The sequence below is a fragment of the Cyprinodon tularosa genome, unplaced genomic scaffold (genome assembly GCF_016077235.1).
Source record: "Cyprinodon tularosa strain WSP-4 unplaced genomic scaffold, ASM1607723v1 ctg265, whole genome shotgun sequence".
Taxonomy (NCBI): domain Eukaryota; kingdom Metazoa; phylum Chordata; class Actinopteri; order Cyprinodontiformes; family Cyprinodontidae; genus Cyprinodon; species Cyprinodon tularosa.
In genome coordinates, this window is record NW_024038969.1 from 400,739 (window position 1) to 412,849 (window position 12,111).

The following is a 12,111-nucleotide window of genomic DNA, read 5'->3' on the forward strand; positions in this document are numbered from 1 at the left end:
AGAATGCTGCTGCCCGTGTGCTCACTAAGACTAAGAAAGTAGAGCACATCCCCCCAGTTCTAAAGTCTTTAAACTGGCTCCCTGTATCTCAGAGAATAGACTTTAAAATACTTCTGTTAGTCTATAAATCTCTGAATGGCTTAGCACCTAAATACATCACAGACTTGCTATCAGTGTATCAACCCTCCAGACCACTCAGGTCTTCTGGCTCCAGCCTGCTCTGCATACCTAGAACCACAACTAAACATGGAGAAGCAGCATTTAGTTCCTATGCTCCACTTATCTGGAACAAACTTCCAGAAAACTGTAAAAGTGCGGAAAGCCTGAGTTCCTTTAAATCAAGACTAAAAACACATTTGTTTAGGATTGCCTTCCACTGTTCTAGTTAAACAGTTCAACTAAAACATCATTAGTTCAACTTTTTTATTTTCTTTAGTCCAACTGTTTTTAATATTCTTTTTTGTTTCTGCATTTTTTATTTTATTTATTTTTTATTTTTTCCTACTTGCTTTGATTCTGTTTTATCTTCCTGTATTTTAATCATGTAAAGCACTTTGCATTGTCTTTGTACTGAATTGTGCTATACAAATAAATTTGCCTTGCCTTGCCTTGCCTTCACATGATAACGCATAACAATACAAGTAAAAACCAGAGGTGGAAGGATCAGATAACAATTACATTACTGTAATTGAGTAAACTCCAGAAGCCTGTAACTGCGGGCTTCTGGAGGTGACATAAAAGAGTGAACCAAAGAAGCTGTGCAAGTAAACCAATAATTGATACACAATCCGATACTTTAAAATGATTAGGTACAGAGGGAGAACAAGTACGAGAACCCGTGGCTGTACAGATGGAAAAAAGGAGACAGCGTCCAGATGCAGAGCAAATTCTGTTGGAATGCTACAATCATATCTGCTTATAAAACTTCAACATTTAATTTTTTCATCACAATACTGCCAAAGTTCACCTGTCTTTATTCAGCAAATGCCAAATGTGGTGCTGTGTTGCTGCAATAAAACACTCACCAGTTAAAAAGTAATTAGTACTGAGTAGTTTTTAAGAGGAGCACCTTTTACTTTTACGTATGTGCTTTTTAACAGCAGTACTTTCACTTGCAATTGAGTATGATGTAAGTGTAACAGTACTTGGGCCGGGAATTGAAACCCACAGGCTTGCCACAGTGCTACACACTGCCCCACCTTGACATTTTGTTGATTAACTTTAAGATTTTTCGCACATGTCTATTGCTAGTGTCTCAAAATACAGTGTACTACTGTATTTGGAGATGTTAGGAATTTAAATCTATGATCCAATCTCCGTCTTATCTGGTTACAGTTTTTTTTAAAGACAGGGAGGTTAAGGACAGCAGGTCATCATGTTTTTAAGCCGCACTGATTTATATGGGGTGACAGAGTCACAGTCAAATATTTAGGTCAAGACACTGCCATCATATAGCTAATGTTATCCTCGGATCTTTGACAGAAATGCAAATGATATAAGGGATAAAGACACCAGGCGTGAACAGAGGTGGGTATGAATTATTTTTTTTCCCCCCTTTAATTTATGATGCATGCATGATAGAACAGGGTAAACCAACTCTACTGAAAATAGATATTTTACTGTATATTGCTCTGACCTCCATGTCATAGATGTGTCAGCAGATCAAAGAAACATTAAAACATCAAGCATTTTTTTACAAAAGGTAAATAATTTTAATTGAACTTTGTCTATGACTACTGCTTTTTAGGTGATTTTATTTATTTATTTATTTATTTTTTTTTTAAGTTAAGTTACTAATAGTGGGGAAGATCCAAACACTCTTGCAGTAACCATCCCAAAAGGTTTAATTTGTTTCAAAATGTTACACAAGTAAATGTAACTGAGTAAATGTGAATAGTTACCATCCACCTCTGGGCAGTCAGGTTGGGTGGAGGTTTGATAGTACTGAAATGCAGAGACTGAAGCTGAAGATGGTTTCTTGCAGATTGGCAACAGAAGAAAAAAAATCCAAAAACCTACAAAATTCACAAAATACTGAAAACCAGGACTACTCACAAGAAGGGCAAATAAATTACAATAAACCAGCAAACAGTGCCTGAAAAAGAGGTTTTTATATGGGAGACAGAAACAAAGACCAGGCTAATGAGCAGATCAGGAGCAGGTGTGGACAGAGGAATCTAGAAGGGATCTTGGGGAAAGGAGACTGACACATGAGGACAACAGAGAGTAAACAAGACATTCCTAAACAGTCAAATAAAATCAAAAACATAATATCACAAAATGGAACTAAAACTAATGAAAACTCAAAGAGAAAACTTAAACAGAACCAACGTAATGACATGCGCCATAAAGCACAATAACATTTAGTATGAAAGAAGAACTTTCAATGCAAATGTCATCTTTGGAAAGTGTTATGCATGGTTTGATGTTTTTAGGAAATATAGTTCCTGTTTATATTATTTTATATGTATATATATATATATATATATATATATATATATATATATATATATATATATATATATATATATATATATATTTTCATCATCTATATTGAATGGATACAGTAGTTCCTTACCCTTTTTTGACTTGTCTTCCCCTTTCGCCATTTTTTCTTGCCATGAGTTCCCCTCTCAGTCAAAAGTATTGATGATTTTCCAAAAGTAGAATGTACAATAACTGAAATAAAGATTATTCTGAGACTGATCTCTGTAAGGAGAACAGAAAGATACAGAAGATCTTGTGTCTCAGCCACCATTAGGTAGTTTAATGCCCCTTGAAGGACTGAGTTTTTTTATATATTATTTAGGGGAGGTGAATTGCCCTATTGGGGATTAATAAAGTAACTTTCTATTTATAAATGAATCAATGAATGAATCTGGAGCTCCTCTGAGTAACTACCCTATAATCACATTTCAACTTCATGAATTGGGGACAAAATACAGAACAAAATTATAGACAGACTGACTTCTATATAGTTTTCCTTTGTTTTTATCAAGACACCTGAGCTTGTTTTAATAAGCTCAGTGTGAAAAGCAGCTGATCCCAGGCTGTTCTCTACATCGGGTCTGTTCCTCTGCTTGGTTTGGATGTGTGTCGAAGCTGAAGGTGAACTCAAACATATAAGAACATTTTGCTTTTTGGTTGATAAAAGCTTGTTTAATTTTGCAATTGGTTCCTTAGAAAGCAAAACAGACCCCAGACCTATCTTATCTTACTACCAAAAAAAAAAAAATTTTTTTATTTACCCCTTGCAATGCACTCAAGGATCACCAGAGATATGAGTACTTGTTTGGGAATCACTGCAGTTGTAGAGGATACAGTAGTAAAGAGAATCAAACCAACTCTTTGACCTGCAGAAGACCTTTGTGAAAATAATGAACATTTTATAGTTTTTTAAATGGGGGTTTCTACATTCCTATCACATTGCTAAGCCTGATGTACATTGGAACTAAACTGTTTTGCAAAGTGGCAGGGATTTCTTGGTGAAGAGGAAATGATGAATCCAAGTATGTTTATTTAGTAACACCAGAAAGTCTTTTGAAAGTTTTGCACATCTAGAGAATAAAACCTTTACTTCTTTCTTCTTTGAAAAATAGCTTAAGCTGTGAAAGGACAAGGTGATTCTAAGCACATTCTTTGTATGAAACTATTGCAGACACCCTCCAAACATTCCCTGCTTCTCTAAGTACTGTTTTCCCTACCTTGTCTGTTGGTTTAGACGGAGAGTCATGTCTCAGCTTCTCAATTTGAATTATGGATTCTCCATGAAGGATAATGATTTATAAACTTTAAACTGCCTTTGATCCTCCATTCCCTGACCTCTCTGCTGGATTATATGGTCTTCATGATGGATAATTCAATAATGTTCTCTAACAAACATTTAAGATCTACATATTTATACCGACATTAAATTACCCCCAGACGCAATTCAAAAGTGATTTTTATTTTTTTTATTTTGTGGTAGCAGAGAAAGGGCAGCTGTACACACCTGAATGCTAATTAATTTGTAAAAAAAAAAGTATGTATCTGTATAGTTTACTCTATATAACTACATGCTAAATAAGATTCCAGTGAAGCAGTTTTACATTATTATGAATGAACGGGTGTGGAGCTTCAGATCAGAAACCGTAGAAAAATACCATTCAGAATATTGTTAATGAAATATTGTGTTCCTGAAATCCTGAAAGAGAAAAAAAAAATAAATAAATAACAGAAGTGAATCCTCAGTTATTTTGCAAGGACCTGCAAAACCTTTGATATGCTAAAATGCAGAAAAAGTTAGATAAGATGACGTAAAACCTTTGGTGGATCATTTAAAAGTAAGTTCAGAAAAAATGTTTTGGCTAGTAGAAAATAGAAGATGGATTAAAACCAATTTAAAGAAAGTATTCTCTTAAATGTGTTTTTCTTAAAACAACTACCAATATGTACCTCCAAAACTGTTATTTTATTTATTTATTTGAATAGGGACAAAGCACATTAATGAACATCAGTATAAAAACAAATGTAAATATGCCAGATTATAGCAACAAAGCTAGTTTTCATCCGTAGTCCGTAGGCAGGTAAATACATAAGAAAGAACATATAATATGTTCATTTCCATTGTCTTTTTTTAATTTTGGAGGAACCTATTGGCTCAAATCTGGTGCAAGAATTAAAGCCTTTACTTTGGTGCCATCTTCTGGAAATAGTCAAAACTTCATGAACAACAGCTTTTCCCTTCTAGAAATTCTTGTCAGACAGTATCTGTCTGTATGAACAAAGGGGCTCAGAAAATGAAAAAAAAAAATAAAAATAAACCTTAATTTGAATGACTAGACCAGTCTTCCTCAACAAGCCACAGCAGCATCATCTAGATTATCTACAAAAAGAATTATTAAATAAAACAGTAAAAATACTCCCGATAATGGCTCTTTATATCTGGATATCTTTTTCATGACAAAGTAGTCACTGTTGCACCATTGTAAAAAACAAGAACTTTATTAGAACACAGACATTTTCTATATGTCATCACTTTTAAATGCTGCAATGTAAACCGCAAACATGGAAATCGGCAACAGTAAATATAAAGCGAGACCAAAATGATTGGTATTTTCCAAACACATCCATTAACATGCATTTTAACACTCGTTACTCCTGACACTCACACACAGGTCACAAAATACAGCATAGATGTGAGCATGCCAAACTCCTGAAAATCCCCACAGGTTGCATATTATAGTATTGTACAAACCCATGTTGCATATTTACCCACCGTACAGAAAAAGGGAGCTCTGAGGAGCTGAACCATAATAAACACACTGAACAGTAAAAGGATGCAGATGATGGGCTGAGACGCACGGCTACACTTCACAACCTGGTTTTGGATCTCAAACACAACACCGACAAAACTAATTTGTGCTAAGGCAACAATGACAGTTTATGCAAAATAAAGGCAAATATGTATTTAGCTTAGTAGCCCAGCTGCCATAGTAACACAACTTGGGACTTTAACATGAGGAGCAAAGTATCTCATCTGCAAGGTGATGGGTACACAGAACAAGAAAAAGAAAGAAAACCAAGCTGGAGTGTAGCGTATCTGGAACTGGTATTAACTTACACTATATAGTGATGCTGGATAAAGCCAAGATTTATTGCCACTAAATCTTAAACAGATGACATGTTAGTGACGTCCAAAAAAATAAACAATATTTCTAAGCCCTGACAACTTATGAAATCAAGATGCTTAGAATGTTACAAATATGTTCACGTAAATGACAAAAACATGTAATGCTGTCTTCTGACCACAGCTTAAAATAGGAAAAAATTGAGTTGAAGGAAAACCGTGGCCATACTCGTCATAACTACAAACATAAAATATAAAGCAAGTTTTAATTAGACCTGCATAATGCAACTCAGACCAATGTCTGTGCTGCAAATACAACAGATAAGCTCATCTATTTACCAAACAAAATAGCAACTCTCCATGATGTAAATAGCTGATCGGAGGTATTAACCGCTGACCAAACTCTCAGCATTTCCTTTGAATAAAGTTAAACCTAAAGTTAATTTCTTTTGGTAAAAATGTAGTAATGGAAGTATGTGCCTAAATACTGTTAAGGAAATTTAAATTAATGTGTTTTGTTTAAAATACAGTTTCACTGTACATACTTAAGAGCATGAAATTAAGAATTTAAAAGATTATACCTTTAAAAGGACATCCTGAAAAGGAGGGGAATCAGAACATTAACACATTTACAAGACCTCTGTCTTCCATATTTACCCACAAATAAAGACTTTTTATAAAAGTATACATCTAATAAATGGTGTGCAGATTTTATGAAAAAGATTCAGCACACGCACAGGGTAGAGGTGTGCTGCGGCCGAATGCCACCGTCCTCAGAAGTGCCCGATTTGGCGTCATTAGACTGAAGGGATTGTTCACTGTCTGCTTTGCCCTGAAGTTTCTTCAGTGAGCTGCCTTTGTTTGGAAGCCCGCCAAGCCGAGTATTAGCACCTTTAAAGTCAGGCGGCCTGGGACAGGATCGGCAGGGCATTTTTGAGGGAGGAGCAGAACAGTCTGAGTCCATATGGGTGCTGGATGGGTCTTGCTTTTCGAAAACATCTGAGGAAAGATCTGCAGGATGCAGCGGGGAGCTGGCGTCAGGTAGGAGCTGCGTAGTGGCGCAGAAAGCTGCCTCATACAGACCAAAGGCCTGTTCTAGTGTTTGGGAACTTTCCGTAAATGGGGAGGGGGATTCCTGTGGACCACTTGGCTGAAAATAAGCAAAGCAGCAAAAAGAAAATGTTATCAGTTAATGAAATGTTGTTCCTTTAATTATTCTACAGTGCCTTTTAAAGTATTCAATCCTCTTGAAACTCTTTCAGCAAAGCTGATCAATACATACCCTAAAAGAGTGGCGGACTAGTGGTTAGGGCATAGAGCTTGGAATCCTAAAGTTCTGAGTTCGGTTCCCACAGACTGCCACTCTGGGTCACTGAGCAAGACCCTTAACCCCTCATTGCTCCCCGGGCGCCGCAAAAAAAAAAAAAAATGTCAGCCCACTGCACCCCAAGGGGATGGGTTTGGTGCAGAGGTGAATTTCTCCAAAATGAGATCAATAAAGTTTAATTATTATTAAAGACATGACTGTGACTCATCAGGGAGGATGAAATATGCATTAAAAGCACACTATTTAGATTATTCACTACTTTCTATTGTAGTATCCCATGAGGTCCCACTAAAATACCCAGAGGTTTGAGGTGGTATAATGAGAAAACTTTACAAACACTTTGACAAAGTGCTGTAAATCCAACCTTTAATGGATTTCTCACTTTTATTGATTAACCCAAACAAAAAAAGAAAAGTGATACTGCACGACAAAGGTTTTAAACAATTGGAAGGAGAAATATTGAACTAATTTTGAACAAATTTTAAAACCAAGTGATAATATGGACTAAAAAAAATTATAAAATAAAAAGGAACAATAGAAGTGTTGAGTAATCAGTGGAGACAGACAAATAAGAGGATAAAAGGTTTAAATAAATGTTTCACATGAAGAATATGAAAAAAAGCCTTTATGAAACTGGAAAAGCTTTTATGGATAACTGATCTACAACTCATTCTGTATCTCTATTTGACTTCATTAAAGTTTGCCACTAAATTAAACAAACTCGTCTTAGATCTTGAGCTCATAGATTGGCTGATAATTATGCTTGTTATTTAACACATATTCATTGCTGAGCAGTCACCTCACTACCAATCCAGGCATGTCCATCCCTCATGTTCTTCTTCATATATCTCATCTTCTTCATAAAACATGCCATCCTCATGCTCCGCCTGTTGGCCCCGAAAACAAAGATTTGGTGAACCACTGACCCTTCTTCATTTGAAAGGCTATTGTTATCTTTAATCAGCAGCTTGTGGCATTAATATTTCAATGTAGTTTAACAGGTGGAAGCTGTATACAGAGGGCAATGAACTGAGATGTATAAAGGAATACTGAAAATAATCAAAAACAAACAGATAATGATGGACAGAAAAGTTCTCTGCAGTCGAAGCAGCAGCTCTGCATCAGGAATATCTAATTTCACTACTTGTCTGATCTTGTTTGTGCCAGTTAGAAATCATAAAAACAATGTAACAAATCATCGAATCTTACCTTTTGGATCTCGCATGTGTTATATGGCGTTCCAGGGTATGGAATTTGGTCAATACCCGTCGCCATGTCAACGACGATCTCATCTCGATGCATGGGAATGGGCGCCCCCCCGCGTTCCTGCAGGGCCAGGACGATGACGGTTGTGTTGTCCGCTCGGAGCATGCGCTCTTTCCAAAACAATAAGGCCGTGCATCCCAGCCTCCTGGCGCAAGACATTCCCTTTGGTCCCTTTAAAAATTACAACAAAAGAAGCTAATGAGAAGTTTTTTTTTTGTTGACATGGCAACAGTTTCTTACCAAAATAATCCAGCAAACACTAGACATCTCAAAAACGATGTAAATGGAAAATAAAGTGCATTACATACTGCCATTTTGTCATGGCTGTAACACATATTCACAGCGTTCTTGGGTGGCATCATGTTCCACAGCCCGTCGCTGCCGAGAATGATGTAGCGATGCCGTTTAGGATCGAGGGTCATCACGGTGGTATCAGGTTCTGGAGAAACGACAAACTCTCCACTGTAGAAGTCGTAGCTCCACAGGTCACCTGTTCAAAGGCAATAACATATCATCAGTTTGACTTTTTCATGTGATGTCGTTGAAGAATTTAACCAAAAAAAAAAAAAACCTTTACCAAGGGATCGAGCTACTGCGAGGAACGGGATCTGGTCTATGACAGTACTCCTCCTCACGGGGCCGTTATGAGTCAGCCTGGGCCTCTTCCACACAACACGATTAACCCCAGATTTCTTCATTACGCTTTGATTAAAAAGATGCAACATGACCTCAAACATAATTTTCCTTTTTCTAACTGTACAATTTTTATTCTTCCGTGGAAACGCTGAAGACATATAGACCAATTTCTCAAAGTTCTCCATTAGACTCACCTGCCACCCAGTCGCTCAATCCTTTCTTTCTCTTTTGGCAGTTCAGGTTTATGGTCTTGTGTTATTTCAAGAGCCTGGAGCGTGATGTCAGAGTGCTCTTCTTTCACTCCAACTACTACCGCTGAGTCTCCGACATGAGCAACGTACATGTGAACTCCCCGGATCACAATGACGCTAGCCGTGGTGCCGGATGTACTGGGCAGGCCTGTTATTGTTTTCGGCCACTCTGCTGTAAAGGAAAAGGTAAGTAAATAAAAAGCGATGGGTTATTGCAGTCAAAGACAAGGCACTATAAAGTAAAAAAAAATATATATATATAGGATTTTAATAAGACTCGATGAGTACTAGAAGGGACTAAATACTGATAACAAGTAGAAGTCAGGTTGAACTTCCTTGATTTATAACTTTGGTTCTGTTGGAGGTTTCTTCCTGTTAAAAGGGGGGTTTTCCTCTCCACTGTCGCTACAAGCATGCTTAGTGTGAGGGATTGCCTTTGAGTCAATGCAATCAATTGGTTTTCCTTAGATAGAAAACTTTGAATCAATTTGACTGTATGATCTAGGGAACGGCCCTATATAAATAAACTGAATAGAATTATTCCACCTTATCAACAAACACAGAGCCTTTTAAAACTATTCAATTCAACTTGGAATTTTCTTACATAATGGGAGTTGAGTTTGACATGCTTTCTAGCTGGAAATTAAAATCTCTGACAAGTTCTACGTTTTTTGCAGACTTTGAGAGGTTTTCAGTCCCAAAAGGAAACTGCGATTTATAAGAAATTTAAATCTACACAGTCTGCAAATCTGTTCTTTAATGGCAGATTTGTGGAGTGCATGGTAAAAAGTTTGGGCTGTTGTCAGGTTCTTCCACCTGGGCTGTGGATCTCTGCAGCTCGTCCAAATCCGGCATGGGAATGCATACCAATTCTGACAGTCTAGGGAAGCAACAGCATTTCAACAAGTTTTGCAGATGGGCCACACTTTTTCAGCTTCAAATGATGGGTTTAATGGTGATTTTTAATTTGTTCAAAGCTGTTCATGTGGCCTTTACTAAGATTCGATTGCATACATCTTTCTACAACAGGCAACCTCTGATGGCAATTGGATGCATTGGATTTTATTTATGGGTATTAGAATAAAGGGGGCTGTTCCAGACACATTAAATCAATTTTGACAAGTGAAAGTGAGACTTCAGTGTAGTGCAGGAAAAAAACATCCCACTGATCCATCTCCAGATGAAGCTGTGCATAATGCTGCAGCACGTGACATCATTATGACGCTCAGACTTGAAAGGTGTGGTAAATATTGAGAGAAATATACTTCAAACTCTCATTATTTGATGACTTACGCAGCTCCTTCCACATTGCTTGATGGCAGGCGATGAAACCTTTCCGTAGAGCGGCGCATACCTCGCTGTGATCCTTGGACCAGAAGCCCCGCTGCCTCTTCAGCAGATCCCATAAATGCTCGCTGGCGAAATGCGCAGCTTCGCGGCCCCCGTGGCCGTCAAACACGGCAAAAAACGCCACGGATCTCCGCGTGTCAACAACAACATGCTCTGCTGAGTTCTTGTCGCCCGTTGCCGGGGTGCCGATGCTACAAATGTCCTCATCTGATAAGCTCTCTACCCACGCTGCAGTCGCTGGACCTAATCTGTTGAACCCATGTGGTTCGGTAACAGTCTGTGGAAAAGCTCCGCTCTTCGTTTGCCCTCCATGTCTCTGCGATTTGAAATAACCTTCGTCTGTTGACGCTGTGGGCTCGTACTCAATTCTGATCTCGATAACATCCTCCATGTATTTTCTCCCCCCTTGATCCGAAAATGCACTCATGCGAAACAGCAAAGAGTCGTCCATGATGGTGAAGGTTTTATGGGTACCAGTTTAAGCGACTAAAAGGTGCATGCAGTGTAAACGTTAAGCTACCGAGGTAAAATTTGAACCGATTTTGCCGCGATTGTCTAGCCGAAGGCTTCCTTCCTTTTTGTTTATCCTTTCCGAGGCGTCACGTTGTACGTAATGACGTCACGTCTAGTCTGCTTCTTAAACAGCAACCACAAAGCTTCTGGTGCTTTTTCAATAACATTTATTACTTAGAAAACGATTTTTTTTCTTTTCTTTTTTGTATTGTTAGTAATGGAAGCCCGTTTCCGCCACTCTGTTAATTTTTTTTTTATCTCATTATAATGAGATAGTATCTCAATATAATAATATAGTATCTCATTATAATAAGATAGTATCTCATTATAATAAGATAGTATCTCAATATAATGTCAATTTCTAATTCCCACTCATTTCTTCAGCTTTTGCCTTTTAATGGTTTCCTTTACCAGTGACCCTCTTAGTCTCTCTATCATTCTTCTCTCCTCAAATCTGAGTCTTTTTTATAACTTTTCATCCCTCACTTTCTTCCATAGAACTACTTAATATCTCCACTTTTAAATTTCTCTTTTATCTGTAATTTGTAAACATGAAGACATAGAAACATTTGCCCACATATTTTGCCAATATCTACCCAAAAAATTATTTATCACATTCACACAAGCAGTTTTATTTAGAAATGTTGTTGTCATGGCAACCAGTTTATAATTTTCATATTATAAATTCCATTCATCCATCCATTTTCCGTCACTCTTTATCCAAGTAGTAGTCGCACAGGATGCTAGTGCCTATGTCCAGCTGTCTACAGGCGAGAGGCGGGGTGCACCCTGAACAGGTCGCCAGTCCATCGCAGAATTATAAATTCTACAAAACAAATATTATAGCATATATTGCATATTTTTGTTAAATCAATATTTATTTTCAAGGTTGTCTGATACTTTTGGACAAACAAGTTATTAGTATTCTAAATACTTTTATAACATACAGTTAAAGTAGACGGGCACCTGGGGAGTAATGCTCTACAGCATTGAGGCTGTTGTTCACCTGTGCCCCTGAAGAACAGCCTTGCTTTGCTGTTAGTCACAGAGGGATGAAAAAAAACTATTGTGGAGCACTGCATGAATTATTAGTTTAAGGACCATGTCAGGACTGCAAATGAAAATGGTTTGTTTTGCCAACAACTTAAACAATTTATTTG

The 12,111-nt window shown here is 37.4% G+C and overlaps 1 protein-coding gene across 2 annotated transcripts; it reads right to left on the minus strand.

Annotated features, from left to right (window-relative positions):
- Window positions 1-4,964: 4,964 nt before the first annotated feature.
- LOC119786103 (protein phosphatase 1D-like) lies at window positions 4,965-11,036 on the minus strand. Of its 2 annotated transcripts, XM_038289202.1 has the most exons (7): window positions 10,382-11,036; window positions 9,032-9,260; window positions 8,779-8,903; window positions 8,510-8,691; window positions 8,145-8,372; window positions 7,735-7,822; window positions 6,621-6,758 (listed from the first exon to the last, which is right to left on the minus strand). In XM_038289202.1, the coding sequence occupies exons 1-6, from the start codon at window positions 10,887-10,889 to the stop codon at window positions 7,739-7,741; spliced, it is 1,356 nt and encodes a 451-aa protein (XP_038145130.1). In that variant the 5' UTR covers window positions 10,890-11,036; the 3' UTR covers window positions 6,621-6,758; window positions 7,735-7,738. The 2 variants fall into 2 exon arrangements, with proteins under 2 accessions (XP_038145129.1, XP_038145130.1); XM_038289201.1 differs by lacking the exon at window positions 7,735-7,822 and having other exon boundaries at window positions 4,965-6,758.
- Between the last annotated feature and the right edge of the window lie 1,075 nt (window positions 11,037-12,111).

What these genes read in the sequence shown, in the direction of transcription:
- LOC119786103 (XM_038289201.1), bottom strand. Translation starts at nt 10,889, where the DNA reads ATGGACGACTCTTTGCTGTTTCGCATGAGTGCATTTTCGGATCAAGGG. An exon ending in ATTGAGCGACTGGGTGGCAG is followed by an intron (nt 8,904 to 9,031) that starts GTGAGTCTAATG and finishes TTTTAATCAAAG; the next exon opens with CGTAATGAAGAAATCTGGGG. An exon ending in CGCAGTAGCTCGATCCCTTG is followed by an intron (nt 8,692 to 8,778) that starts GTAAAGGTTTTT and finishes GCCTTTGAACAG; the next exon opens with GTGACCTGTGGAGCTACGAC.